Below are 26,521 nucleotides of genomic sequence, written 5' to 3' on the forward strand. Positions count from 1 at the left end.
GGTTTAGTAATGTTTATTAACCCACAAACCGTGCCACTTTACAAATCTCTGGATAATTTGATTGGTTCACGTTAAAATAATGGGAAGGGTACTAGCATGTGTGATAGCTGGTGTCTCAGGAGGAAATCCGTAACATCGAGACTGATTTACATTAAGAAGAAACCATCAATGAGCTCTAAACCTGAGCCTGTGTTATGGTCACGTAACACTGGTCAGCAGACACCTTGTTTTGACAGGTGTCAATTGACCATGATGCGACATGGGTGTCCAATATCAAAGATGTACGCTATAAACCAAGAAACCACGGATTCCTTTGTCATCGTAAGGCTTTCATTGCATGTCCATATTTCAGTCTTAAACTTAGTTTGCAACAGACCAATTTCGATATATTAAAATTCAGCCTTAAACAATAGACCTCAGGACGAAGCTTCTGGGGAATAACCACAGAGTTTGTGGGGCTTATTCCCCAGAGCCTCGTGCTGAGGTTTATTGTGTTAGGTTGTGTTAGGCACTCCGCTGTCAGTCTCATCCCATTAGTTCTATTTCGCGTAACGCAGGTCTGAAAATACAGTGAGATACGAGGGTTTCTTTAAGGGACCGGTCACTGGGCAAATTGACCTGCTTTAAGGACGATTTTGCCCGTCTGGAAAATCCAGTTGCTCTCCTGCTGAAAACGTTAATGAAGCCGCTGGAGATAGATTTCACTTCCGGGCAAAGTTAAAATTTGAATCACTTTGTATGGTAAAAACAGCAATAGAGCGTAAGCTCTCAAATTTATTGATCCACCTTGCGAAAATGTTATCCGCGAAATATTTGTTTCACCATTTAACAAGGTTTTCGCGAAATTTAATTATAATGTAATGTTGTCATGGCAGCCACATATGGGAAAATTTGTTAATATGGCCGCCGTAACGTCATATGAAAACGATTTATTGCACGTGTCCCTGCTGCCATACGACATGGTACAAGGGGTCACTATATTCAACATTAATTACGCTGTATACGACTATTAAAATTCGGCTTGAAATTGTAGTCGGCCTTTCCACAAATATCCGGACATATTTTGGGGGATATTTAGAAATTTCCGAAATATTTAGGAAATATTAAGATATTTAGAAAATTTAGAGAAACGGTTTAAAAATAGTCATAGCTTTTTTGGCGTAGCCCTGTGTGCTCCTCGCTATTAGTGTTCTCAAAACAATACGCAGTTCTATACCCGATCAACTACCCACTTCAAAAACGTATTCCATATCACTAAGTGCTAAAGCAGCAGTTTTTCAAAATGGCGGATACTGGTAACATCGACGTGCCTGAATCTTCTTCTCAACCCCTACGTACTACTGCAACAAAAGTTTGAAAATTTTGGTCGAATTGATTCAAAATCTACATTTAAACAAAAAAACATCTACTTAGAGGGTTTAAATTTTGAAAAGTTTTTTTGTGGTATTTGGAATTTTTTTTGAGAATTTCCGCAAAGATATTTAGGCGATTTTACGTGGGTTGGTCAGCACCAAGAAACGCGGAGTGTTGACCAAGAGGAGCGCGGAATCTGGAGACGAGATTCTCGTCAGCCTCCGTTTTTAAGACGAGTAGCGCTGGAGATGAGAATGAGTTTTGGCGGGAATAACGGCGGGATCTGCACTTGCACAGTACGTTTGACTGTCCTGTACAAGAGACTCGCAAGAAAACAATTAAATATGTCCCTCTTTATTTCCTCTCATCGTAAAATCCTTCAGTCTTGATATAACTGGTTATGCTCCATATGTCGACCCTTCTATTAGTTATTTAACTTTTGAAGGCCGTTCAAGTTTTTTGATATGCCTAAATACTGAACGAGTCATCTATCTTCATAAACGCTCTCTTTCTCACCGAACCGTTCATATAAATATATAATTCAATTTCTTTGTTGATATAATTAATTCCTTTGTTATATTTTATATTTAATTTAACACAGCGTTATAAATTAGCCTTTTAGCATTGAATAAACAAATAAATAAACAAATCTCTTCAAATGAACATAACTCGTACACGCTTCATATCAGTTGAATTGCATAGTTATTGCGTTGTATTTGATTTGCTATTTTGTCCACGTATTTAAGTTAAAACAGATGAAATTGCGCCCTACATGTCAGCAACAATTCAAGAATTGTTTTCTTCTTCCACTAGGTCCCAGACCTTTTTCAAGACTCTTTTGCAATAGCGAAGTCTTTCAACCATTTCCGACGCGCAGTCCTGCGAGCTTATATCAGACATAAGGTAACTTGTTCCCTCGCGCTGTTTGTCGATGTAGATAACTAAAACATCTCCGGCTCCTGGAACAAGAACAATCTTAGTGTGGTCGTTGAAGAAATTTACCTGTGGGGAAATAAATAAATTGTCGCATTTAGTCTTACCTACTTATTAACCGAGAGTGAGGTCTTTTATGGAAAAACCTCAGACCGAGGCCTTGCCATAGCGAAGTTAATGAGTTGTTTTAATAAGTTTTTAATAAGTTAATATTTTTTTTTGTTAGTGTGTTGTCTATTATATGGCTTTTTGCGTTGTGTTTGCAGGCCTGTAATCGGCCCGTGGGCATTGCGGCAGAATAATGCCTTAGAAGTAGCCAATCAGAGCCAATATAATAATAATAACCAAAATTAAAATAAAGAAAGACAAAATCACAACCACGTTACAACCCCGTTATAACTTTCGGATTCTTTTTATTCTTATTCAGTTCTCTAAAACCTGAATAATTACACTGCTAAGTGTACCTGTATGGTCCCGTTGCTAAGATACATCACCATGGTAATATCCGTTCGAAACCAGATGTCTACAAAGGGAAAGTTCTTCTGGTCAGTGGAAGTCACGCCTTTTGAATCACCGCCCTGTAGAAAATAATAACCTTTCTGATTACGGAACTAGGAAATAATACTGGCCATGGCGTTAAGGAATCGAATGACTATCTGAGGAGAGCGCAAATACCGTTTTTATACACGATCATAAGCAGCTAGCACTTAGGGCCTGTTTACAAGGAGGGAGGGTTACTCAAGCAAGCTAGAGGGCAAAACATAGCCCGGGTTTAAGAGCAAAATTTCACAGGTAGGGTAACCCTACAACCCGAGACAACTTAATGCGCGTTTACACTCAAAGTGTCTGGAAACAATTAGAAAGTTATAAAAATTTAAGGTAAAAAGCTGTAAAGTCTAAAGGTTTTCGATCTGTTTGATCATCATCAGAAATATCATCATCAGATCATCATCACTCTGATGATGATCAAACAGATCGAAAACGTTTAGACTCATAATTTTAACAGCTTTTTACCTTAAAGTTTTATATTCTACTTTTATCGGCGAAATGTATATAATTAGAAAGTTAACCCGGGTAGGCGGGTTAACCCTACCTGGAATGTTTACAAGGGAAAAAGTTAACCTGCCCACCCGAGTAACCTTAGCTGCTTTGTAAACACGACGAAAGGAAAAAAGAGGAAATGTGTGAGCGCTAAGGTAACCCGCTTGCGAGGGTAACTCTCTCCTTTTAAACAAGCCCTTAGTCCTCCTCTTTGTCTTGAATTTCATTTAATGATGTCACGAAATTCTCATCCCCAGAGCCTCCGTTTCTTTTGGTCACGTGTTTTAAGACGAGTAGCCTTGGAGACGAGAATGATGTCATGACATTTCGCGCCAAAATAGAGTACGAGAGAGCGAAGGACTGGGTCCCAGGCTGAACCAGCAAATAACATTAATTTTATTTTGAAAAAAAAACATTATACTGAGGAAAACAGGATTCTTGTTAAAAATCAGTTTGGAAGCGAGGAAGGTAAAGGCAGGAATGAATGGAAACGATCGCAACATATTGTAGCAAAATCTTCAGCTCGCGCTTTCCAAATTTTTAGGCGAGAATTTTTTTCAAAATCTACATCAGCCTCGTCGAGACTTGTAATTTCAAAAGAAACTAATTCATACCCATTTATACCTGTACTCCTTGTTAAAGTGAGGCATTTACCATTGTGAGAAATAAGAGTCTTGTCACAGTATACCGTGACAGGATCAACCCAACTGGGCTCGAACCCAGACCTCTCGCAGTTCATCCTACTGACCACGAGCCAGCCACGTTGACCTCCCTCGAATTTGTGAACCTTATTTGATCTTAATAAGAAAGCGTACCTTCAACAAATGCTTGTCCATGTAATTCGCAAAGTAACTGAGCAGCATAAACTTCGCCTGTAAGTTCGTCGGTACAGCGGACGCCCTAAACTGACATGCGTTGTTCACTTGATCGCAATAATGCACAGTACTGTTGAGAACATACCAAAGAGTTAGCTAAATGACAGCAACGACGACCACCTCAACACTGGAACATGAAGTTTGATTACGAGTTAATTCACCCTAGAGTGGTCAACGATTGAAAGGATGCCGGGATGATCAAAGGAACTCAGTCGCGACATTTTGAGTTCTTTAAGCCGGGTACAAAATTACCTTTAAATTGAAGGAAACAATTAACCTGGAAACAGTAGTTTACTAAGATAGAAAAAAACCAAAGAGATAATATTCAACCATAAAAGAACAAGGATGGTTAAGGATGGAGAAGATTAACACGGATTACAAACGTCGAACTTGATAAATTGAGGCTAAACCTTTCAAAATGCGTAAACCGTGACGCGACTCTTTTAAGCTGCGAGGACCTGGCTCTAAAGGTTTTGTTTAGAGAAACAAGAAGATTGAAGTTGCAAGTTTGAAGGCCTGCGGAGTCACGATGGATTCATCTCCAAAAAGCTGAATACCCATACCACCATTTTTAAAAGTATTGAAGTGCGCAGAAATGCACTTCAACTGTGTCAATGATTAAATTAACGCGAAGATGAAAATTCTGTAATTTCTGTATTTTTTGACATGAATTCGTCAAAAAATAAAATACGCCCTTGAAGCTAAGTTTGCAAGGCGAGTTGTGGAACCTAGTTACATTTATCGCGTTTAATTGTTGCAAATTGTCCCAAGTCATGAGAAGAATCATTCACTCCCAGCTTCATTCATCGCACCACATTACCTCTCCTTCCCCTCCCAAACACCATATGAGGCATTACGTGGGAGGTGGGGAGAGGAATATGGAGGATTGATAGGAGGGAGGGAGACGCGAGAGGTGTTTGCTAGAGGAATTGTACTAACCTTTTACCAGGCGAGAGTGCTATCTTAGTGCAGTCATTAAACCTGACAGTGACACTCCCATCCGACAACTGGGCTCCAAATCCATATTTATTGCTGTAATCAACCCACTTCGTAACCAATAAAGACTTGGGTGCATCGCGCAGTAGCGTCCCCCCGGATTTCTTAATATTTCCCGATGAGTGACAGGGGGGCCTTTTCGCTCCTGGTTCTGAAGATTTGCAGGGAGTTGTCTGTTGGCGTTCTTCAAGGCATTCCAAGCAGTTGGAAAGTTTGGACATCAAGTTATCCGGCGGAAAGTATTTTAGCCTTTTCTGACCTAAAGAATAAGAAAAAATGGCTTACTTAGAACAAGGAAAGTCAAAACTATCGTGAACAAATGTATAGCCAATGGCAAACATGATGCGCAAGAGTTGTTGTGAAGTCCTCGAGAAGCATTCCCAATTCAAACCCCTCTGCGGCACCGGGGGAGACTTTCATGTAAGAAGTCCGGGGATTCTTGTTGGACAATTTGATCTGAACCCGTACGTAAAGGAGACCAATCTCGACCTGGCTCGATCACGTTACCAGCAGCTGTGCGGGAAAGGAGCCCACGCTGGTGGACCGGACCCAGGAGACTGAGCTGACGGAAATCGAGCTTAAAAGCGGAAATAAGAGCGTTTTTTATTATCATTATTTCTTGGATCGAGTGCACCTCTAAAAGATACAGCTAAAAATAGCGGTGCATCGTAATGAACACCCTAAATAAGACCAGAATCCTTGATTTACACCCCTACGCGAGATGAAGAGCATCTCCGACTTTTCATATGGCAGTTTCCCCACCCCTGTTGGTGGCCGGGTTTGTGAGTTTGTGGTACCCGTAGATGACGAAGGAAAAGTTGCCTGCGCCCTAACGTTGCTTACGAAATTGTTGAATTGACTTCGCACAATTGTCGTAAGCCTGTCGCATGTGTCAAAAAGTACGGTTTAAATCGTTTCCGAGACTGATAAGTTTTTGCACACATTCCTTTGACCGAAGCTCCCGATTTTCTTTCTACGTCCACTTCAAGATGTCGCCCATTTACGTTTCGCACTTTTTTTGAGCAGCTGCATACTGTTTAGAATTTATCAACTGAGTTCGGTATTTGACGTTCGCTAATGTTCCGTACTGCACACAGATGAAAACAAGAGATTAGAATTTTGATGTCAAGCAATGATTTTGTGATGTAATTATTAGCAACCGGCAACAAAGTACGAAAAAAAAATTATATGCCTTTAAAAAAAAGCATTTACCCTGCTAACATCCAAGAAAAAGGTAATTTTATTGCAATATTTTACCTTCTTGTCCTGTATCCCGATTACACGAGCTTTCATTAATTTCACTTAATCCACTGTCTTTTTCACTTGAAGAAACCGGTTTCCCAATGTCCTCGTTAATCACTGCTTCGGTGTAACAATCTTTTCCCAGTGGATCTTCGTTCTCGTCCGTACCAAGTGTCATTTGTCGCGACAAAGCCATTGATATTTTTTTAATCGCTTCTTTAGATATTTTCTTCTCGGAATCTCCGTTCTTCTCGTATTCAGACCACTTGGGCGATGTTGTCACCACTGAGGCTGGAAGTCGGTTTGGGAAGAATCCTTTCTTGAAAAATTCGTCGGCGAGAATCTCACTAAGCGACGGCCTCTTGGCGGGATTTGCGTGTAGCATTTTTTGAATGAGCTTCGCCGCGCTGTCCGAAATACGAGAGGGAATCGTGTATTCATTGTTTCTTATTCGATTGTAGGTCTCTCTTAAAGACTTCGTTTCAAAAGGGGGATGTCCAATTAACAGTGTGTACCTGAAAAACAACAGAAAATGCGTTGTTATCACATAAAAACATAATCACCAGCTACAGTAGACTTAATAATATTTCGTGCGCTCACTTTTTCCTTGGCGCGAGAAACGTTCTTATGAAGTATGTCTCAGACAAAGATCTGATTGGTTGATCCTTACGCGTATCGAGTATTAACCAATCAGAGAAGCTACACGGATCTCTGATAAGCTGCGTCATCAGAATGGAATATTTTTTTTGGGGGGGGGGAAATGTCAGACCTTTCTTCAACGAGAGAAGAGATCGACGAGCCAAATAAGATATCTTTTTATCCAGGCTATGAAAATAAATACTTTTCCGCAGCTGACATGTTTGCCTTGCAAATCTCAGTATGGGGTTTAATGGGTATGAAATTGCATTGTGCACTTATTCTGGTAATGACAGAAACTCGATAAAAATTGTGGAGATTTTGAGACTTTGCAAACTGTAGAAAGTATATGGGAGGAATATCTTGAATATTGACCGATAATTTACTTCAAGGTGTAGTGTTTGGATATCTTAAGTATTGTAACCTTTAAATGCACCATTTATAGGAAAGCAGGTCTCTTACGCTGTTATCCTTTCAACTTGGTAACTGAATTTTACTTTTCAGTTTCAGAGTTCGTTCCTCTATCGGGTGAATTTTCTATCGCACTTGCTAAGAAAAATGACCTTGGTGAAGTCGTTAGATATCCCTGTAAAGTGCTCTCACTCACATAGCCAGGAGCCATAAAAAATGTATTGGAACAAAAGAAAGTTCTTACAAGAAAACAGAGTTTAACTCTCAAAGGATTAGTTTGGGGTACTCCCATTTTTCAGGATGACTTTTCAAGTAGACTTACATGACACAGCCTAAAGCCCACGTATCCACTTCGTAACTATGCCCTTCTTTAGTCAGAACCTCTGGAGCAATGTAGTTTGGTGTACCACACATTGTCCTGGAAAGAAGAAAATAGTCACTTAAGAATATATAGAGCTTGTTATAAAATAAATCTTGGCGAACACCACTCGTGTATTAGAGCTTTCCTCGAAAATAAGATTAGCTTATCTTTGGCGGGTTTATTCTGTTCAAGATGTAACTAGCAAATCTGCGCGCGCATTGGTTTTAGACTTTTGTCGAGAACTCTTGTTGGTAGATCAGTGTAGACTATGAAAATGGTCTAATTTGGTTGCAATATGTCCAAGTTAACTCCTTTAAGACTCTCAATCTTTCCCAATCTTAACCAGGTTTTGGTTTATTATTGTTTCTTTAGGGATTTTTCCACGTTACTAAACTACTGTTTAGAGTTTTCTTTCCATGTGATGGCAAACAATTTTCAATAGATTCTGAAATGGTCCTCCACCCTTTCTTTGGAATTTTAAACAGGACGAAAAGAGAATTTCACTTTATGCTAAATTAGTAAGTCGAGGGATGTAATAACTGAAAATTGCCGGCATACTTAATTTTAAATGTGACGTGGTATTTTTAATTACTTGATCTTCTTTTCGCCTTCCTTCAGCCTCACTGCTAAGCCAAAGTCACCAAGCCTCAATTCCATGTCAGCATTGAGAAAAAAGTTACCGACTTTGATGTCACGATGTATCACACGTTGGGCGTGCAGATACGAGCAGGCCTGTACGGCTTGATACATTAAGTATCGCACTTCGGGTTCCGTTAGCTTTCCACGGTTTTTGAGCGTCTGCACTAAGGACTACGAGAAAACACATAAGGTATTACAAAAGAATAGCGATTAAATAGATCTCCCAGTTATAGCATCTGGTCAATCACAGTGAACATAAGAAACGTGATGAGCCAATCAAATTCAAAGAAAAAGCGAGCATCCTGTGTCAAGCGCGGGAAATAGACAGCAGGGTTTAAAGCGCGGGGAATATGCACTGGGGTGCAAAGCGCGGGATATCGTACAACCTATGTGAAGCGCGGGAAAACGCACTTAACTGCGGCACGTGTTTTGGTGAATTTTACTACTGATTGGTTAAAAACCAGTAGCATTGTTCTGAATGTTTTGAGCACTGAAAAGATTTTTTTTAACCAATTAGGAATACTGCTCTAATTAATAAGAGACGTTGCTAGCAATAGGCATTTGTCAGTATAAATTTACAGAAAATTAACGCTTCATGAAATTAACGCAAATTTCAAAAATGCGTTTTAGTTTAAGTCGCGCTAATTAATGTTGATGTTAATTTCCGCGCTGTTAATTAAGTTGCGCGTTAATTTCCGCGACGTTAATTACCGTTATTTCCCCCCAAGTCTATGACACACTCCAGACATTCTTGACACAGCCAAACAATAAATTTTATTCGCGCACTTTACATTTCACATCAATCTTTCATATTAGTAAATCGTTTACTGTACTTCAAACGAATATTTTTCGTGTTCGCTGTCATCTTTACAATGTTAAAATAAATTTGTTCCTGCTCTCAACAAATTCTTTTATTTTTTTCTTTTGGTGGGGAGGGGGGTAGCAGCCGCGTTAAATTCCCTCATTTTGAAATTTTACCCCCTCTCTCGCGTTAGTTTCCTTTATTAGGAAGCAGATTTACCCTCAATTCGCGTTAACTTAAGTCGCGTTAATTTCAAATACGTGAATTAACACGAGCGTTAATTTCCTATAATAAGTTACCTTCCGGCTGCAGAGCTCTAGTAATATGTACACGTGTTGATCGTCTTCAAAATGGCCATGAAAACCGACCACGTGACGTTGCCGAAGACTCTTATGAAGTTCAATTTCCGTTTCAATCTGCAAGATAAACAGTTCATTTGTAGTTCCTATAGTTAATACGTAAAAGATCACTTAAGTTATACACGAAACTTCAAGCAGTCGTGAAGAGAAATCCTGAGAAACATTTAGACTTGAATGGGGTTTGAATCCATTACGTCTATCTATAAAACTTTATGCAAATGCGGCACCCCAACATCTCCTCGATCTCACAAACTGTAACCAAGTCCATCCTTTATGCCCTTCTACCCCCTCTCCCTCCTTAGTTTTTACAAATTCTAACCACGTCCAGCCAAAATATCAATTTGGGTTGACATGCAAGAAATCAAGATAACAATAACTTACTTTAGAGCAGCGGAAATCGTCCCTCTTATAAACAGTACTGTTGCTCACCTTGTTATACCTGTCTGCAGACTTTGTGAGTTTAGCCTTTGGTACAGCTTTCAGAGCGTAAACTTTATTGGTGGACATATCGGTTACTTCGTAAACACGAGCGAATCCACCCTGGGAGAAGAGAAAAAAGAACAATGATGCGATATCAAGTTATGTTTCACACGATGCAAGAAACACGCGTATTAGCTCTCGGCGAGGTCTTGTAGATATCCATCAATCACACAAAAAATGTTCGTAGAAAAGAACAGATGTCAGAAATGGAAAAACCTTGACGAAGTTAGTAAGATAGCTCGCCAGTTTTAAGTTCATTGACATTTGAGCGCGAGATTAATTTGAAGGCTGTTTGAACGTTAAAACGGATTTGTACGCCAGATGGCAAAGCCAGCGACTTTTTTTACCGTGCAAATCTACTTATTAAGTTTTCACACCTTCAAACCGTCACATAAACATACAGATTTTTGGCTCTAAAATCGGTGTACCTTGAAATAAATGATAGAACGCTTTTCAAGTCTTGTCGAGTTGCCAGCTTTTATCAGCCGCAATCAGAGTACTGGGAGCGAATTGAGACTGGTACCACAACACGCGCAATTTAACCTTAAAAAAACAAAGAGAGATTTCCGCCATATAAATGGTCTCTTGATGATTGCACTTAATTAATTATAAAGTAGCTATAAAATGTGTTTTTGTGGTGTAAAAAAGGAAAACAAACTCAACACCAGCTAGTCATTTAAAATCAACACTAATTTTAGCGCACCGAAAAAAATAATCGTACAGTACTAAAGTAACGCCAGTGACAGTTTTCTATCAGCATGCACAAATTGGAAAATCAGTTTTAAATTTGTCTCATTCTGAGAAAACAATTTGTTGTTTGAACTTCAAGATAAAAAGGAAGTAATTAAGCTTCTGTCTGTGCTCTCAGACAACTGATTGGCGGCTTATCGCCCTTATTAGAGTAAAATTTTAAGCGTTAAAAGTTGGTGAAGAGTTCAAATATCTGGGCTTCTACACTGTACGGTCTAAAATTTTAGTTGATTAATTGCAGTTCCCAAGGGGATTAAAATCGAATTTCTTGTAACAATAACTATACAATGTCAAGGCGACAGGTGATGAGAAAATACGAGTATCGTCAAGCACGACTGTGTCCTCGTTGGATCTCCAAATTTTCGGAACGGGCAGCGTATTATGATAAAGGTAAAACAATTAACGTTTTTGCGCTGAAAGCGTATATTCATGAAATGTTAGGGTTAATTATGGCTCAGAAAAGAATAAACTAACAAAAACATCCTATCGCAAAATGGGCGGAGAGTTTTCACTTGCACCTTGCGAGCTCTGAACAAACAAAACTGACAAATTTACGTTAAGTCGGTTTAAAAACTTATCGATTTCTGAGAAATTTTTCAAAACCAAGTGAATAGATACAGTCGTTGTGGGATATTGTTTACAAATCGGTCATATTTTAGCGTCAATAATCAAGCGATTCTAATATTTAACTAGAAAGCTGCGCTACATTCACAAATGTAATACGTTCAGCCATTAGTCAATAAAGCGAAGGCTCCATCAATATTTCTATTTCAGATCTTATGGAATTATTCAAACAAGCCACATCGTTGAAAGAAAACTTACCTTGCCGAGTAATCGACCACGAAAGTAACGTCTCCCGTTTCCGTTGTCGATTACTTTTGGAACTTCCGGTAAAGGAACATCTTTCGCTAGTCTTGACTTCTTCAACGATCGATCTACTGACGCTCTGTAAACCGCCGGCTGTGGAACAAAATTTGTCGTTAAGGTCGACATTTTGAACTTCTTGATATCTTCTCTGTAGGAACGCTTTTCAGTTGTATGTTCTCTAGAGAGTAAAGCTATTTTTTTCAAAGCATGTTTTCTCAACGATCTGCTAAGGTACCTGCTGATGCTTCGCTCTGATTGGCTCGTCGACATTCCACGTCCAACCGTCATTGTGTGATGCGAACACGCATGTTTTGCGTGTTTGAAATTTGCTCGCGCACGACGCTGGTCAGATACACCCACAGTCAAATTCAGCAGTTACGCGATCAATTGCCATCAGCCTGTCTATTAAGTTAAACCCTGGCGCTTTTTTCCATGAGACCTATTTACTTCTCTTCCGTAAACAACCTGCGATTACACTAATTTTCTCGCCCTTTTTTTAATCTTTGCTTTTACGTCGTCTCGCCAAAATCAACACCCCTATTTTTCGCGACAACGGAGAAGAGAATGCAGATCATTGGCCCAATCGTCAGTTATTTTCTAAATGTCACCAAGTATTCAGCATGCGTTAAGAAAAATTGTGGTCGAAATAAAATGTAAGGTAAACTAGTTGGCAAAAGAAAGCACTTAAAGAAAGCAGGCAGTTTAAACTTGATCTCAGAAGCAATTGGCGAAACGTAAAGAACGGTGTGAAATTTTAATTTGTTGTCGGCTAGAGCCGTCTTGTCCAGAAATTACATTGAATACAATGAATACACTCCACGTTTCATTTGCAACGATTTTACACAAACAGCCGTGTGAGTATTCGTGGAATCGAGGAATTCATCTACAGTCTGGTTTCCATATATTTTGACAAGAAGCCACATCAGCCTTAGGCTAGTTTTCATGCAGGTCTTCTATCCTGGTAGAATTGGAATTTTTAGATATGTTAGTTTTTGTTGAGGGAGGAAAACCGGAGAACCCGGAGAAAAACCCTCAGGGCAAGGCGAGAACCAACAACAAACTGAACCCACATATGGCACCAGGCCGCAATCGAAGCCGAGCCACATTGGTGGGAGGCGAGTGCTCTCACCACTGCGCCATCCATGCTCCTCGAGCTACATGATCACTTTGGTCGCCACGATCGCTTCAGGAAAAGTCGAGCTATTCTCTCGACTAACAGTTCCCGCTACGCAGTAACTGAACGTCGAATTCTATACAACTACTGTATACGTCGTTATACAAGTATCGTTTTTTAAACACCAGCGTCAATTGAATCTCGTTACTCTTCGATAATAGTTCTGTTGTTAAGTCTCCTTATATTCCTCTCGATATTGGTTAATAGAGTAAAGTTTGCGAACTCTTTCCTTTGGCAGGCAAATGAATCGCGCTTTCGCTTCGCCTCGACCTCTGTTTCACAGCAACACTTTTTTCTTTTATTTGTCATATCCAGGAAGTGTGGGCCTAAAATGAAACAAAATCGTTGACGATTTTGAAGAAAAGTTAGAACACGTTCAGATTCCAATACAAGCGCAAGACAGTCAGCAAGAGTCGCCGAGAACACTGGAGAGTCAACGAGAGCTGACGAGAGTCTGCGAGCGCCTACGATAGCCGGCGAGAGGCCCCGAGAACGCACTGGACAATTTCCGACCAAATGAGAGCGACAGTTTCAGATTGCGATTTGTAGCGTCTCTATTCACTCTTCCTCCGCTAGTATAGACCAGCGCTACATCGTATCCTTATTGCTCACCCTCTACCCTATAATTAAACTGAGGCTTGGTTCATCGTACTCAAAATATTGTACATACAAGTCAGTGCAGTGATCCCGCAATCTTGATCTCAGTTATTTCGAATCATTTGCTTTAAATAATACTTTAGCTACCCAGCTCGTAGCCTCTTCCAGGCGTTCAGTTAGTTGCGGCGCAGCGCGAAAATCAGCGCGCGAAAGAAAAAAAAAGTGCGGTTCGCTTCCTCTCGCCGCGCTTTTTTTTATTTTTTTCGCGCGCTGTTTTGCGTGCTGTTTTCCGCGCTGCGCCCCAACTAACTAAACGCCTGGAAGAGGCTACAATTTCCGTCTCACAAGAACCTTCATCTGCTTCCGGTCTTATGGGATTCTAATATTTCAAGCAGCTTCCAAAAAAGAACTAAACAACTCGATCGGCCCAGCGAAGGGAATTCCAGACTTTATTTGTCGCTAAACAATAAACGCAGGTTAATTGACGACACCTCTGCTGTATTCGTGCCAGAAAGGCTCCCTTGAATTTCGCCCGGAGAAACAGAAAGCATAGTTACAGACCAAAAGTGAAACAGTTGTAAGTACAATGCTTTCAGTCTTATGGTAGTAGGTTTTTCAGTGCAGTCTGGATCGCAGTACATACTAGTAATATTATTTTGATAAAGTTTTTCGATACATACTTTTTAATTTTCAAATGAATTTGCCGTAAATACTAAAGCAAGGCTTAATTTTCTATAAGGTTACAAATAATATTTGACAGGACGGACGGAAACTGAAGGTGGTATTTAATTAATGTTTAAGCTATGTCAATTACTGTGTTGCCTGCACTTCCAGCCCGAGGACGGGGGGGGTACTCCCAGAAAAGTTGGGTGGGAGTGTGCCGCCCACTTCCCAAAACCCTTACCCTATTTATGACCAAAATCTGCGATTTTTGCTGCCCTAGCTATTTATGACCCGGCCAAAAATTCGATACCCTATTTACGACCGTTGCGGCTGGCACAGTTGCCCTAAACATAAGCTATGAAGGGCTTTTGTTGACGGTCTTATTGATAATGATGAAAAAGTAGCTTCTTCCAAGAAATATACCCAATTCAAGACTAGAGTGCTAAAACCACACCTTATTTAAAACCAAAATGGGCCAAATCGATACCCTATTTATGACCAAAACGGCTGAAAACCCTACCCTTGGGGGCCGTACATACCTAAAAAGCCCATATAAGGGAGTACCCCCCCGGGACTTCTAGTTAATCTCTACTCTTCAGACTGGTAAACATCATTAGAAAATATAGCTTCGATCAAATTTTTAAAAATGTTTATGTATGTGTTACCATTTAATTCGTGTGTCGAGTTTTAAAACTACATATACACCAAATGCACCGGGTACATGAACGTCCTTACTTATAAACTATAAATAAGAGGCTCGTCACTTCATAGCAAAGTATAAAGAAACTTACTATTTAATAGGGAAATCACCTTACCTTTGAAACTTTATCACAATCGCTTGTACTGTCGTTTGTTTCGATTCCTGAATCCATAACTTCCATCTTTCGATTACACGATAACACCGTTTACGTTACACCAAGGAGAATGTTCAGTCGAAACTCCACACACCGCGAAAGCTTGTATTTTCCTTCCCTGAGAATGACAGCATTTTCAATACGTTACACGCCAACCTGACTTTCCACTCATCTTCTGCTCAAGCAAGGGAATCTATTCATCTTTTAGAAGGATGCCAAAATTAACGAAAACATTTACACGTTTCAACACAAAGCCGAACCTTCTCAAGCCGGAAATAACTTTGACGTACGACACCAGCGACCACCAGCAGGAAGACCTGGAGCGATCATGACGTCACAGAAAAGATGTCCGCGGTGTTGAAAATATGACGGGTTTGCTTAAGAGGGTCTGTATGGGGTGGATCCCTTTGACGGTTAAAAATAAGCCTTTTTGACGGTTGACTGTTAATCTTTTGGCCATTTGACAGTTGACAGTTAACCCCATTGAAACCCATGGTTTAAAGTGGCTCAAAGCAGTTTCCAGCACTTTTCAAGACTTAGATTTTGAGAGGTCATTCAGTAACCAATCTTTACCAGTTGATGCTACAATTATGGAATCAAAAAATTGCCCAATCACTGTAGTACGTAAGCACTTTATTTAGGCACATTTCACCAGTGAGCCTGGGGTTCATGCCTGGTGAACACGGTGTTAACATTTTCACCACACAATAGGTTACCATATGAACAGTATTTCCCGCTAAAACACACCCTTAATTTTAGCTTTAAGTACTTATATTTCAAAAACGGCACGGTGAAATCCATTTTTTTATTATCGAATTTTCATAAAGAGGATAAGATGCAACTTTTGGCCACTTTTTTTTAATTCTGTACATGGGCTTCAGAGCTACCTTAAGTATTCGAATGTTTAAGGTGGCTCTGAAACCCGTGTACAGAATTTCACACATGATTGGGCAGCTTTTTGATACCATGAACCATTTAAAGTGATCCTGCACAAGTCGATTTTAATCGCCTACTTTTAACGCGACATTGTTGCGTTCAAAATCGAAATCGTGCGAAATGCCGCACAGGGCGATTTTTAAAGTAACATTTCGTTACGGCGCGATGTTGTAGGCTTTTGAAAACGATTTAAAAACCTGCAACATTGTTGCCGGAATTTGTATCGTTGCGTTAAGAATCGTCTCGTGTAACGTTGGGTTGAAAATCGGCTCCGAAATTCGTTCAAAACATTGAGTGGTTCGAAAGATCGAGGCCACATTTCCTTATTTTTTTTGCCAGGGGAGCGTTAGCAAAAGTGTGCTTTCAATAATCTGGAGGTTCGTAAAACTGAGGGTTCTTCAAGTAAAAAACGGCCAACTATAATATACCTAATAAGCTTCCCTGCCATTCTTGTGACAACAGCTTGAATAAACTCAGGCTGAGTGGGTTGTTGGCAGGAAAATTTACGGTACAGCTATTTAGAACAAAAGCGTCACTCAGAATCAAGCTAAACAAACACGAAACTGCAATAACATGATACCTGAGGGTGTATAAGTTACGAAACTTATTCTTTTGAACACGTGGCTGTACATTGAGGTAAATCATGATTTCATTTTCCATTGTTTCAGTTTTCATGCGTCGTTCAATTCAGCAAATGACCACATTAACGACCCGATGTGTTGTCGCGCAATTTTCCTTAAATCTTTCATTTTTCATTTAAAAGACAAATTACATCGGTGAAGAAAGATTTAAAGTCTATGCTGACCTCATTCATGCAACATTTTCATTATGTTTTTTCTACATAACTCGCTGAATTAGTAATTGCACGTTTCGTTTTATAAATTTATGTTTTGTTTTTTTTCATCACTAAGTTGCTATAGTTGTTTACTGAAGCTCGCTAATAATAATCTGATTCCTTCTTCCTATAAAAAGTGAAATATGCACAAGTCAACTCAGATGTGTCACGTTGTTCTCAGAAGTTGTTTGCATTGCCACAACAGCTGGTCTGTCATTTATCTTTCCTTTTTATTTGGAATGAGCGATACGGTTTAATCCTGTGAGTGATCATGTGCTTATAAATACCGTCTACAGAGGAGGTTTCCCCGTATTGAGCAAGTTGCTCATTAAGCAAGTTGCTCTTCGTTTTTCGAGATTAGAGCTTACGGCACCACTTATTCGTATTGAACGATTAGAATGAGAAGGGGTGATCTGGATAGGTGCGCTGGAATGTCGGTTCTCTGTTACATTTTTAGTGATTTCTTAGCTATAAGTAAATTAAGCTTCGTAGATTTCAGATCTCAGCTATAAGTTCAAACATGCCGGCGTCATTACAGTGAGTGTAAAACAACGCGTCGCTTTTTATCGTTCACCTGACACAAGAGGTTCCCCCGCATTACGTTAATAAACAATTTACATTTCGTTTTTGATGATTAGGTAGTACACAAGATCGGGGGATTCCCCCAAATGAGCTTGCGTCTTGGCCTATTCGTAAGAGTTTCCATACTCCGTTTTGACCAATTACGATGACATGAGGTCCGCATAGGGCTGCTGGACCTCTTGCTGAATCACAGTTCTTAGTGAATTTTCGGCGATTTCTCGGTTACCATGCCAGTTAAAATTTCAGCCCACGTCTCCGCTCTCAGTAAACTAAGCAGATATCAGAGGTCAGGTATAAGTTAAGCTATAAGCTAGTTCTCAGCTGTCAGTTCAAGTTTTGACCAATTCTCCGCAATTTTTACCCTTCGAGAACTAACAGTTTGCTTGGTTCAGACGTTAAAAACCTGATTTCGCAGCTGAAGTTTGCGTCCGAAAATTGTCCAATACTCGCAGTCTTTAAAAGAGATCACATTTATTTAAGGTGGTTGAGTAGAAATAAATAATCCGGAAATTTTGAAGGTTTTAAGCGAACAAAATATGGGTTATTCACGCAGCACGGTACACAAGAGCGAAAACCCGAAGTGTGTTTTTCCTATCAGCTCGTGAGTTTAGAATTCGATTCGCATTAGAAACGTGGAGACGCTAATGTCATTCGGAATTTTCGATCAGGCTAGTAACTGACGAAGCTAAATATATCTGAATTTCATTCGATAAGAGTGTTTACATTGTATCCAACTGTGAATTTTGCTTCAGTACGATTTGGGCAAAAGCCAAGCATTGAACCTTCAGTTAATTGGCAAGATTTCTGCACAGATCCATATGTGGGAGGAGGGACGGGGGGGGGGGGGGGTCTCATTATTAAAATATCCAGCCCTCGATAAGAAAATGATGGCCGATAATTAAGCAACGGGGTTGTGCTGACCAGGTGATTGACCAAGCATGAGGTCAAAATGGCGACGGATATTGGCTAAGTTCTTTTGTGCACGTTTATGCGTCGATATCCATGAACAAGCACATAAAGAACGGAGCTAATAACCAGCCTGCCTGACCGAGAAGTACTCTAAACAGAAATGGAGTCGAGCTGAGATTTTTATACTTCTTGCAGTTTTAATTTATTCCTCTAGACTTAAAATTAAAAAAAGACAATAGGCTCTTCAATTTTTAATAAGCAGTACTTGCCTGTAGAGAAAAAAAAATGTTCTTCTTGTTTGGCAAAGCGCAATATTTAGGATAAATATGAAAAATGTCATGCGAACAGTTTCTGTTGTCACTCTGCTTAAAACTCTTAATTACCTTATTTGAAAAAAACCAACAGATCAGCGCTCTTTGAGTCGCACTGTTTACAAAGCTCACTGTAGACCTGAATGGAGAAACAGCAAATTAATTTTAGACCTTCTTTTGTCTTTATATCATGCGCAGTGTTCATCAAAAATTCAAAATGCTAATTATGCTCTTTTCATTTCTTATGCTAATTAGTTGGACATACCCACTTAATGCAGGCTAAGACAGAAAAGGTTTAAGTCGAATTATTTTATATACAACTCAGCACTAGCACTAAATTAAAACTGTCAATTGAGATCATGGCATATTTTTCTTCTCATGCGATCACTCGCTGCCGTCCTGGTCATTCTTGCCAACACCTGACAAAGAAAATAAGCAAATCACAGAAAATGTGTAACCATCTAAATTCAGTTTGTAAAGTATATATGAAATAATTCATATTTGAACTGCGGTAGTAGATGAAAGTGAAGTATGATCATCGCAGTAAATTTTCCAATTTAAGCAACTGGAAAGAAGAAGCCTGAAAAAAATCAGGGCTTCAACGGGATTCGAACCCGTGACCTCCGCGATACCAGTTGCTTAAATTGGAAAATTTACTGCGATGATCATACTTCACTTTCATCTACTACCGCAGTTCAAATATGAATTATTTCATATATACTTTACATCATTTCACTCACGGGAAGATATGAACTCAATTAATTGACCTCGCTCCCAATGTGTGGCTTCATAGCTCAGTTGGTAGAGCATCGCACCGGTATCGCGGAGGTCACGGGTTCGAATCCCGTTGAAGCCCTGATTTTTTTCAGGCTTCTTCTTTCCAGTTGCTTAAATTGGAAAATTTACTGCGATGATAATACTTCACTTCCTTTAAATTCAGTTTGCTAAAAATCAGTTGCCTAATTACAAAATATCGATTCATTTTAACAGACGAGCCGGATTCATGGCTGTGGTTTGTTAAAATGTAAACTTCAGCTGGAAACGCGAGGAGTTTCAGGATACAGTTTTGGACGCCGTGGACGTCATCGCAGTGTTGTTAAAGCTTGTGAAGGAGGGTAGACCATACAAAGTAACCTGGTCCATTTGTCTTTTACAGTAATATTCGAAATTGCCTGGAGAATTATTAAACGGACGATTATTCCATTACCAAATCCACCCCACAAAATTATCATCATGCGTGATGTCAAAATGCTATTTCAAACTATTGACATTGTTTGTCAAATAAATCAAATTGTAAAAAAACTCGCATTTTTCAAATCTCCGCGGTTTTCAAGTGGTTACTGACCCTCGCAATGCGAACGTGCTTTAATCTTTCAAAAATTGCGCTGCATTTTCCCAAGGTAACTTCATGGTCTACTCTCTTATGATCAACAGAGCTAGCAGCAGTTGTAAAATACACTAGCCGCAAAAGATCAAATGACAAACATTGAAGAATTAATCAGATATAGAAACCTAACACTCCTTAAAAATACAGAAAGCTTGATCGATAAAACCCAAGGACAATTGTGAGTAAATAACAGACGCGCTCTGCTAAGAATACGCCTGTTTTCAACAAATCTTACCTTTTGTTCCAAAGTCAAATGTCACGTCATCTCCAATCAGTATAAAAGGTGCCCACTGGTTCACGTCATAGCCCTCACTTCTCATCAACTTCATGGCCTCGTCTAGAGATTCACAAGCACTTTGCCCAGCAGCAAGGTGATCGTAGAAATAACTCATTAACTGCTCTGTTGCTTTGTCATCCAGGGCCCAAAGTGCTACCAACACTGAGCGTGCGCCAGATCCTAAGAATGCTCGGGCAATTCCAACAGCCCCCTCGGCTTTTGTCAGTCCACGAGCACTGTGGCAACAGCTAAGGACCACCAGTTTAGCCCGCAGCTGGACCTTAGAAATGTCAGTCATTGTCAATAAGTAGAGTCCTTCTTGAGGTATCCCGTTAGGAATACGAAAAGATGGTGCAAGGGCGATTGCTCCTCTTTCAGCATCACCGTGTGCGGCGATATGAATCAAAGCCACTGAATTCATTGCTTGAAGTACTGCCTGCTTAGTTGCTTGCTGTCCTAACAAAGGCTCGACAGCCAGCTTTTTTGCTACCATCCTCGCTTCGTTTTCTGCACATTGCAGTGGCGAAATGGTTGTGAGTTTTTCTTTGAAGTGCACTTCACCAACATCAGGATTTCCAACTATCAATGCACCAGTCTCACAGTGATAGTCTGCTGGACTTTCATCAATGATACTGAGAGTTGTTAAAGAAGGAACAACACGGATCCTGAAAGTCTCGGATAAGAACTTTCCGCTTTTATCAGTTAAGGCGGCAAATGGAATTTGGTATAAAGCGCGATCTGGAACAATCAAGATTTCAGGGCCCTCAAGAAAGCCCACCACTGGAGCAATAATAAGTTTGTAACAGAGAGGAAGGTTCATTTTGGGTCCTTGGCTAGCTTTACTTTCCATTCCAATTCGCCAATCTTCATGGCTATCATCCTTGCATGTTTTGGACTCTGGCTGAAAAACGTGTAAAGATCGGTCTTCGCAAATCTCGTCTGGTAAAATGCCAAAACTTCTGAAATCAAAAATCTCTTCCACTTGTTGACTTAATCCTTCCCGAGCAATTAGATCATTTCCTTCTATCTCCTGAAAATGTGTGACTCCGCCTGCTTTGAAAATCCACAAATATATACTGTCAGAATGATACGAGACATACAGACAGGTGCGGTTACATTTTTCGGCCACGGTGCTTTCAAGACCAAACCATGTGCGAGGATCAGCTGAGATTAGATTCACCGCAGAGTACTGAGAGTTATACTGAACTGACATTAAGTCTGCCAAAGCCCTGGCCCTCGATAGCTCTGAAACATACAGAGCTTCAGTAGGATTCCCGGTTTTGCAGAGCAACATACTGAGATCTCTGTAGGAACGAATATTGCGGTCAGTGAAGGAAATCTTAAATTGATCGTTGTCGCGGAGAGAGCCGCGCATTTCCTCGCATTTTTCAATACCAGAAAGGAAGTACGAGATCGCTTCCTGAATCTTTTCTTCTTTCAGTCTAATGTGTGCCATTATTTCCAGCAAATGGGACTGCATCGCGATATTTCCAGTCTTCTTAGCTAATGCAAGGGCCTCCTTGATATATTCCTCCGCTGTATCATATGTAGACTGCACGAAAAACAAACGTCCAAACGACGAGTAACCAGATATTTCTGTTTCCCTGTTTCCAGTTTATTTGCCTATTGCAAGAGCGTTTTCAAAATATTCTTTTGCCTTGTTAAAGTTACCTACAGCCAACTCCACATCTCCTTTGTTCAGGTAACAGCTGGCGACCCCTCGTCTGTCTCCAATGTCTGTTAAGATGACAAGAGCTTTCTTATTATAGTCATTAGCGCCGTAGTACTTTCCAAGAGAGGTAAGTTTACTTCCCATCGTTAGGTAACATAGAGCAATCTTTTGTCTGTCACCAATATTTTCGCTGATGGTCAATGATTTTTCATTGTAGTGTGAAGCCTTCTCATATTCGCCAACTGATACATACACATTTCCAAGGTTTCTGTAAGAGGTAGCTTCTCCTTCTCTGTCTCCAATCTCTTTGTGGATCGCAAGTGATTTCTCGAGATGTTCTCTAGCCTTCTCATATTCGCCAACTGAGTAATATACGTTTCCAAGGCTTCCGTAACAGGCAGCTTCTCCATTTCTGTCTCCAATTTCTTTGTGGATCGCAAGTGATTTCTCGTAATGTTCTCTAGCCTTCTCATGTTCGCCAACTAATACATACACATTTCCAAGGTTTGTGTAACACGAAGCTTCTCCATTTCTGTGTCCGATTTCTTTGTGGATCGCAAGTGATTTCTCGAGATGTTCTTTAGCCCTCTCATATTTGCCAACTGATAGATACACATTTCCAAGGTTTGTGTAAGACGTAGCTTCTCCTTCTCTGTCTCCAATTTCTTTGCTGATCGTAAGTGATTTCTCGAGATGTTCTCTAGCCTTCTCATATTTGCCAACTGATAGATACACATTTCCAAGGTTTGTGTAAGACGTAGCTTCTCCATTTCTGCGTCCAATTTCTTTGTGGATCGCAAGTGATTTCTCGAGATGTTCTCTAGCCTTCTCATATTCGCCAACTGAGTAATATACGTTTCCAAGGCTTCCGTAACAGGCAGCTTCTCCATTTCTGTCTCCAATTTCTTTGTGGATCGCAAGTGATTTCTCGTAATGTTCTCTAGCCTTCTCATGTTCGCCAACTAATACATACACATTTCCAAGGTTTGTGTAACACGAAGCTTCTCCATTTCTGTGTCCGATTTCTTTGTGGATCGCAAGTGATTTCTCGAGATGTTCTTTAGCCCTCTCATATTTGCCAACTGATAGATACACATTTCCAAGGTTTGTGTAAGACGTAGCTTCTCCTTCTCTGTCTCCAATTTCTTTGCTGATCGAAAGTGATTTCTCGAGATGTTCTCTAGCCTTCTCATATTTGCCAACTGATAGATACACATTTCCAAGGTTTGTGTAGGACGTAGCTTCTCCATTTCTGTGTCCAATTTCTTTGTGGATCGCAAGTGATTTCTCGAGATGTTCTCTAGCTTTCTCATATTTGCCAACTGATCGATACACATTTCCAAGGTTTGTGTAAGACGCAGCTTCTCCATTTCTGTGTCCAATTTCTTTGTGGATCGCAAGTGATTTCTCGAGATGTTCTCTAGCCTTCTCATATTTGTCAACTAATGCATAGACGTTTCCAAGGCTTCCGTAACAGGCAGCTTCTCCATTTCTGTCTCCAATTTCTTTGTGGATCGCAAGTGATTTCTCGAGATGTTCTCTAGCTTTCTCATATTTGCCAACTGATTTATAGACGTTTCCAAGGTTTCCGTAACAGGCAGCTTCTCCATTTCTGTGTCCAATTTCTTTGTGGATCGCAAGTGATTTCTCGAGATGTTCTCTAGCCTTCTCATATTTGTCAACTAATGCATAGACGTTTCCAAGGCTTCCGTAACAGGCAGCTTCTCCATTTCTGTGTCCAATTTCTTTGTGGATCGCAAGTGATATCTCGAGATGTTCTTTAGCCCTCTCATATTTGCCAACTGATAGATACACATTTCCAAGGTTTAAGTAAGACTTAGCTTCTCCATTTCTGTCTCCAATTTCTTTGTGGATCGGAAGTGATTTCTCGAGATGTTCTCTAGCCTTCTCATATTTGCCAACTGATTGATACACACTTCCAAGGTTTGTGTAAGACGTAGCTTCTCCTTTTCTGTCTCCAATTTCTTTGTGGATCGGAAGTGATTTCTCGAGATGTTCTCTAGCCTTCTCAAATTCGCCAACTGATCCATAGACGGTTCCCAGGTTTTCGTAACAGGTAGCTTCTCCATTTCTGTGTCCAATTTCTTTGTGGATCGGAAGTGATTTCTCGAGATGTTCTCTAGCCTTCTCAAATTCGCCAACTGATCCATAGACGGTTCCGAGGTTTTCGTAACAGGTAGCTTCTCCATTTCTGTCTCCAATTTCTTTGTGGATCGCAAGTGATTTCTCGAGATGTTCTCTAGCCTTCTCGTATTCGTCAACTGATGTATAGACGGTTGCAAGGTTTTGGTAGCAGGAAGCTTCTCCGTTTCTGTCTCCAATTTCTTTACTGATTAGGAGGGCTCTGTCAGTGACTTGTTTTGTTTGTTCGTATTTACGTTGATCGAAATAGATCTCTCCAAGTGTTACGCTTAAGTTATATTCCTCAAGTCTTTTACCGCTTTCGTGGTAAATTTGGAGAAGTTTCTCTGCATATTTCATGGCGTTTGTATTGTCGCTGATACCACTATAAGCCTTCCACATTATAAAATATATCCTCATATAGAATGATTTGCTTATTTTCTCGTCTTTTATGCCTGCTCTGTCTTTGAGAATGAACAAGCATTCCTTGCATAACTCAATGGCTTTTAGGAATCGATTGGTGTTGAGGAGGAAAGCAGCAACAATGAGGCCAATTGAGATGACTTGTATTACTTCGTCTAGGTTGTTCATGTCAAAAAACTTCCGTCAGACTATAAAAGAGAATAAGAGTGGAAACAAGTTTGTGACCAACCCTGTTTATCATTTTGTTAAACTGCTGTTGTTATAATTATAATATGTACATATATTACTATAGAGTGACCGCTGTTGACGTAATTGTTTACATTTTTCATACGATTGACTTTGCGCAAAGAAGACATCATGCTAGATACCAATTGACTCCAAACACTTATAGGGCTTGTGAAACTTATTAACTGGTGAAATGTATGGCTCCTTGTTTAATATATTCAGGGAGAAATTGGCTTTTGAAAAGTGGAAAATTTCTGGGTGACAAAAGCGCTAACAAGACCATGTATCCTTTGCAGTTTTGTTGAGTTTCACAAAAAGTATCCAATACACCGGGCACAAAGTTGCTTGGGACAGTAAATCGTGGTCTGCCCTCTCAATATTTGAAGTTGATTTTTTGGTAGCTTGATCATGCATGATCAGAAACTAAAAATGAGTATGCTATGGCCTCCTTGGAAAGCGTAGCGCCACTAACAGATTGTAACGAAGGGAGTAATTGATTTATTTTCATGAAGATCTCAGCCTTTGCAGTCGTGGCTTAATGTATCTGCTGAGATTATAATAGAAATTTTTGAAAATGAAAGACTTTTCATAACAAAATAACTATTCTGCCCTTTACTTTTCAAAATCTGGTCTGAAAAAAATAGTTAGCATAAACTTAAGAAAGGTTTTCTTATTTGTATGTTAGCAAGGAAGACTTGAGCTCAAATTAATTCGTCCCACAAATGTTTACGAAGTATTTTAAATTTTAAATTTTAAGTATTGGTTTAAAAGCGTGATACATTTAATGTTAAGTTCCGGGAACTGAAATTCACCCTGAAATCCAAATTATTCTCGGGTTTCACACTGCTCTGATTCGAATAGAGTATTCTTAATGCATGCACAATAACATTATAAATTTAATACCGTACGTGGAAAAAGACCAAAAATTGAATGAATACGTTTCCAATAATATGCCTATCTTGACATGCGCATAATTAAAATAATGGTCAACAATCTGTTACCGAATTCCCGCTGCCTTCAAAAAGACGAATTGTCAGCATAAGGTGAAACAGGACTGTCATATTTTTGCTGTCGGATATTGTTAGCAGTAAAACATAATTAGCGACTTCAATAATGTTTCGTTGCTATTAAGTCATTTTTGTTTGAAAAACAACCGATAACATATTTAACTATTAATAACATGCATAGTAAACTTACCACTTCCCTTTCGCTTTGTTTCGAGAATACAAAGGTTTTTACAAGAGGACGGCTTTGTTTGTCTGCAGGGTAACAGAAGAAAAAAACTATCACAAGTTTATTCAAGACACGTAGTTGTATAAAAAGTCTCTGTTTTGTCTGAAATTAAACTCCGCTGATATAGAAGCACAATTTTGAAATTTAGTAGCGACAAAATTGAGAGATACTAACAACCCCTTAAAAAATGAAAGTTACATGCAGACCAAGATGGACAAACAAGCCTTAAATTCACAAAGAAACATAAACAAGCAAAACTGGAATTCACCGACCAAGATAAGCTCAAGAAAACTGAAAACCCCAGATCTAAAGAAACACGCAAAACTGAAAGTCTAGACGCAAAACTTACAATTCACAGAGAAAAATAACACGGAAATCTGAAAGTCGCAAACCAAACCCACAAAACTGTAAACCTCACACGAAGATAAACACAGTCAGTCAGTCAGAGGCTAAGACAGACGTGAAAACCTGACAGTCACAAACAAAATGAACACAAGAAAGAAAAACCACAGACAAAAATAAGCGCGTTAGAAACTGAAAGTCTTCAAGGATTCCG

At 39.7% G+C, this 26,521-nt stretch overlaps 2 protein-coding genes across 3 annotated transcripts; both read right to left on the reverse strand.

Annotated features, from left to right (window-relative positions):
• Positions 1–1,686: 1,686 nt before the first annotated feature.
• Positions 1,687–15,318, reverse strand: LOC110064506 (serine/threonine-protein kinase PLK1-like). Of its 2 annotated transcripts, XM_089286893.1 has the most exons (11): positions 14,995–15,318; positions 11,701–11,838; positions 10,078–10,188; positions 9,589–9,705; positions 8,441–8,658; positions 7,810–7,905; positions 6,456–6,955; positions 5,142–5,457; positions 4,143–4,272; positions 2,751–2,864; positions 1,687–2,355 (listed from the first exon to the last, which is right to left on the reverse strand). In XM_089286893.1, the coding sequence occupies exons 1-11, from the start codon at positions 15,058–15,060 to the stop codon at positions 2,140–2,142; spliced, it is 2,022 nt and encodes a 673-aa protein (XP_089143019.1). In that variant the 5' UTR covers positions 15,061–15,318; the 3' UTR covers positions 1,687–2,139. The 2 variants fall into 2 exon arrangements, with proteins under 2 accessions (XP_089143019.1, XP_089143018.1); XM_089286892.1 differs by lacking the exon at positions 14,995–15,318 and having other exon boundaries at positions 11,701–12,603.
• Positions 15,319–18,472: 3,154 nt separating this feature from the next.
• LOC149114386 (uncharacterized) lies at positions 18,473–25,307 on the reverse strand. Its single transcript, XM_089286881.1, has 3 exons — positions 22,092–25,307; positions 20,229–21,725; positions 18,473–19,025 (listed from the first exon to the last, which is right to left on the reverse strand). Exons 1-3 carry the CDS (start codon positions 24,673–24,675, stop codon positions 18,991–18,993), a joined length of 4,116 nt encoding a protein of 1,371 aa, XP_089143007.1. The 5' UTR covers positions 24,676–25,307; the 3' UTR covers positions 18,473–18,990.
• Between the last annotated feature and the right edge of the window lie 1,214 nt (positions 25,308–26,521).

This window comes from Orbicella faveolata, unplaced genomic scaffold, assembly GCF_042242905.1.
Source record: "Orbicella faveolata isolate gen_17 unplaced genomic scaffold, um_ofav_v1 contig_14, whole genome shotgun sequence".
Classification (NCBI taxonomy): Eukaryota; Metazoa; Cnidaria; class Anthozoa; order Scleractinia; family Merulinidae; genus Orbicella; species Orbicella faveolata.

Bases quoted from the DNA above. Each gene is read 5' to 3' on its own strand.
- LOC149114386 (XM_089286881.1), bottom strand. From the start codon at position 24,675: ATGAACAACCTAGACGAAGTAATACAAGTCATCTCAATTGGCCTCATT. The intron at 21,726-22,091 runs TAACGATGGGAA...TGCTGGAAATAA, and splicing joins AAAGATTGCTCTATGTTACC to TGGCACACATTAGACTGAAA. The intron at 19,026-20,228 runs GTAAGATTTGTT...TTTCTTTGTCAG, and splicing joins ATTTGACTTTGGAACAAAAG to GTGTTGGCAAGAATGACCAG.
- LOC110064506 (XM_089286892.1), bottom strand. From the start codon at position 12,033: ATGACGGTTGGACGTGGAATGTCGACGAGCCAATCAGAGCGAAGCATC. The intron at 9,706-10,077 runs GTGAGCAACAGT...TTTATCTTGCAG, and splicing joins CTGCAGACAGGTATAACAAG to ATTGAAACGGAAATTGAACT. The intron at 5,458-6,455 runs GTAAAATATTGC...CTTATTCTTTAG, and splicing joins TCGGGATACAGGACAAGAAG to GTCAGAAAAGGCTAAAATAC.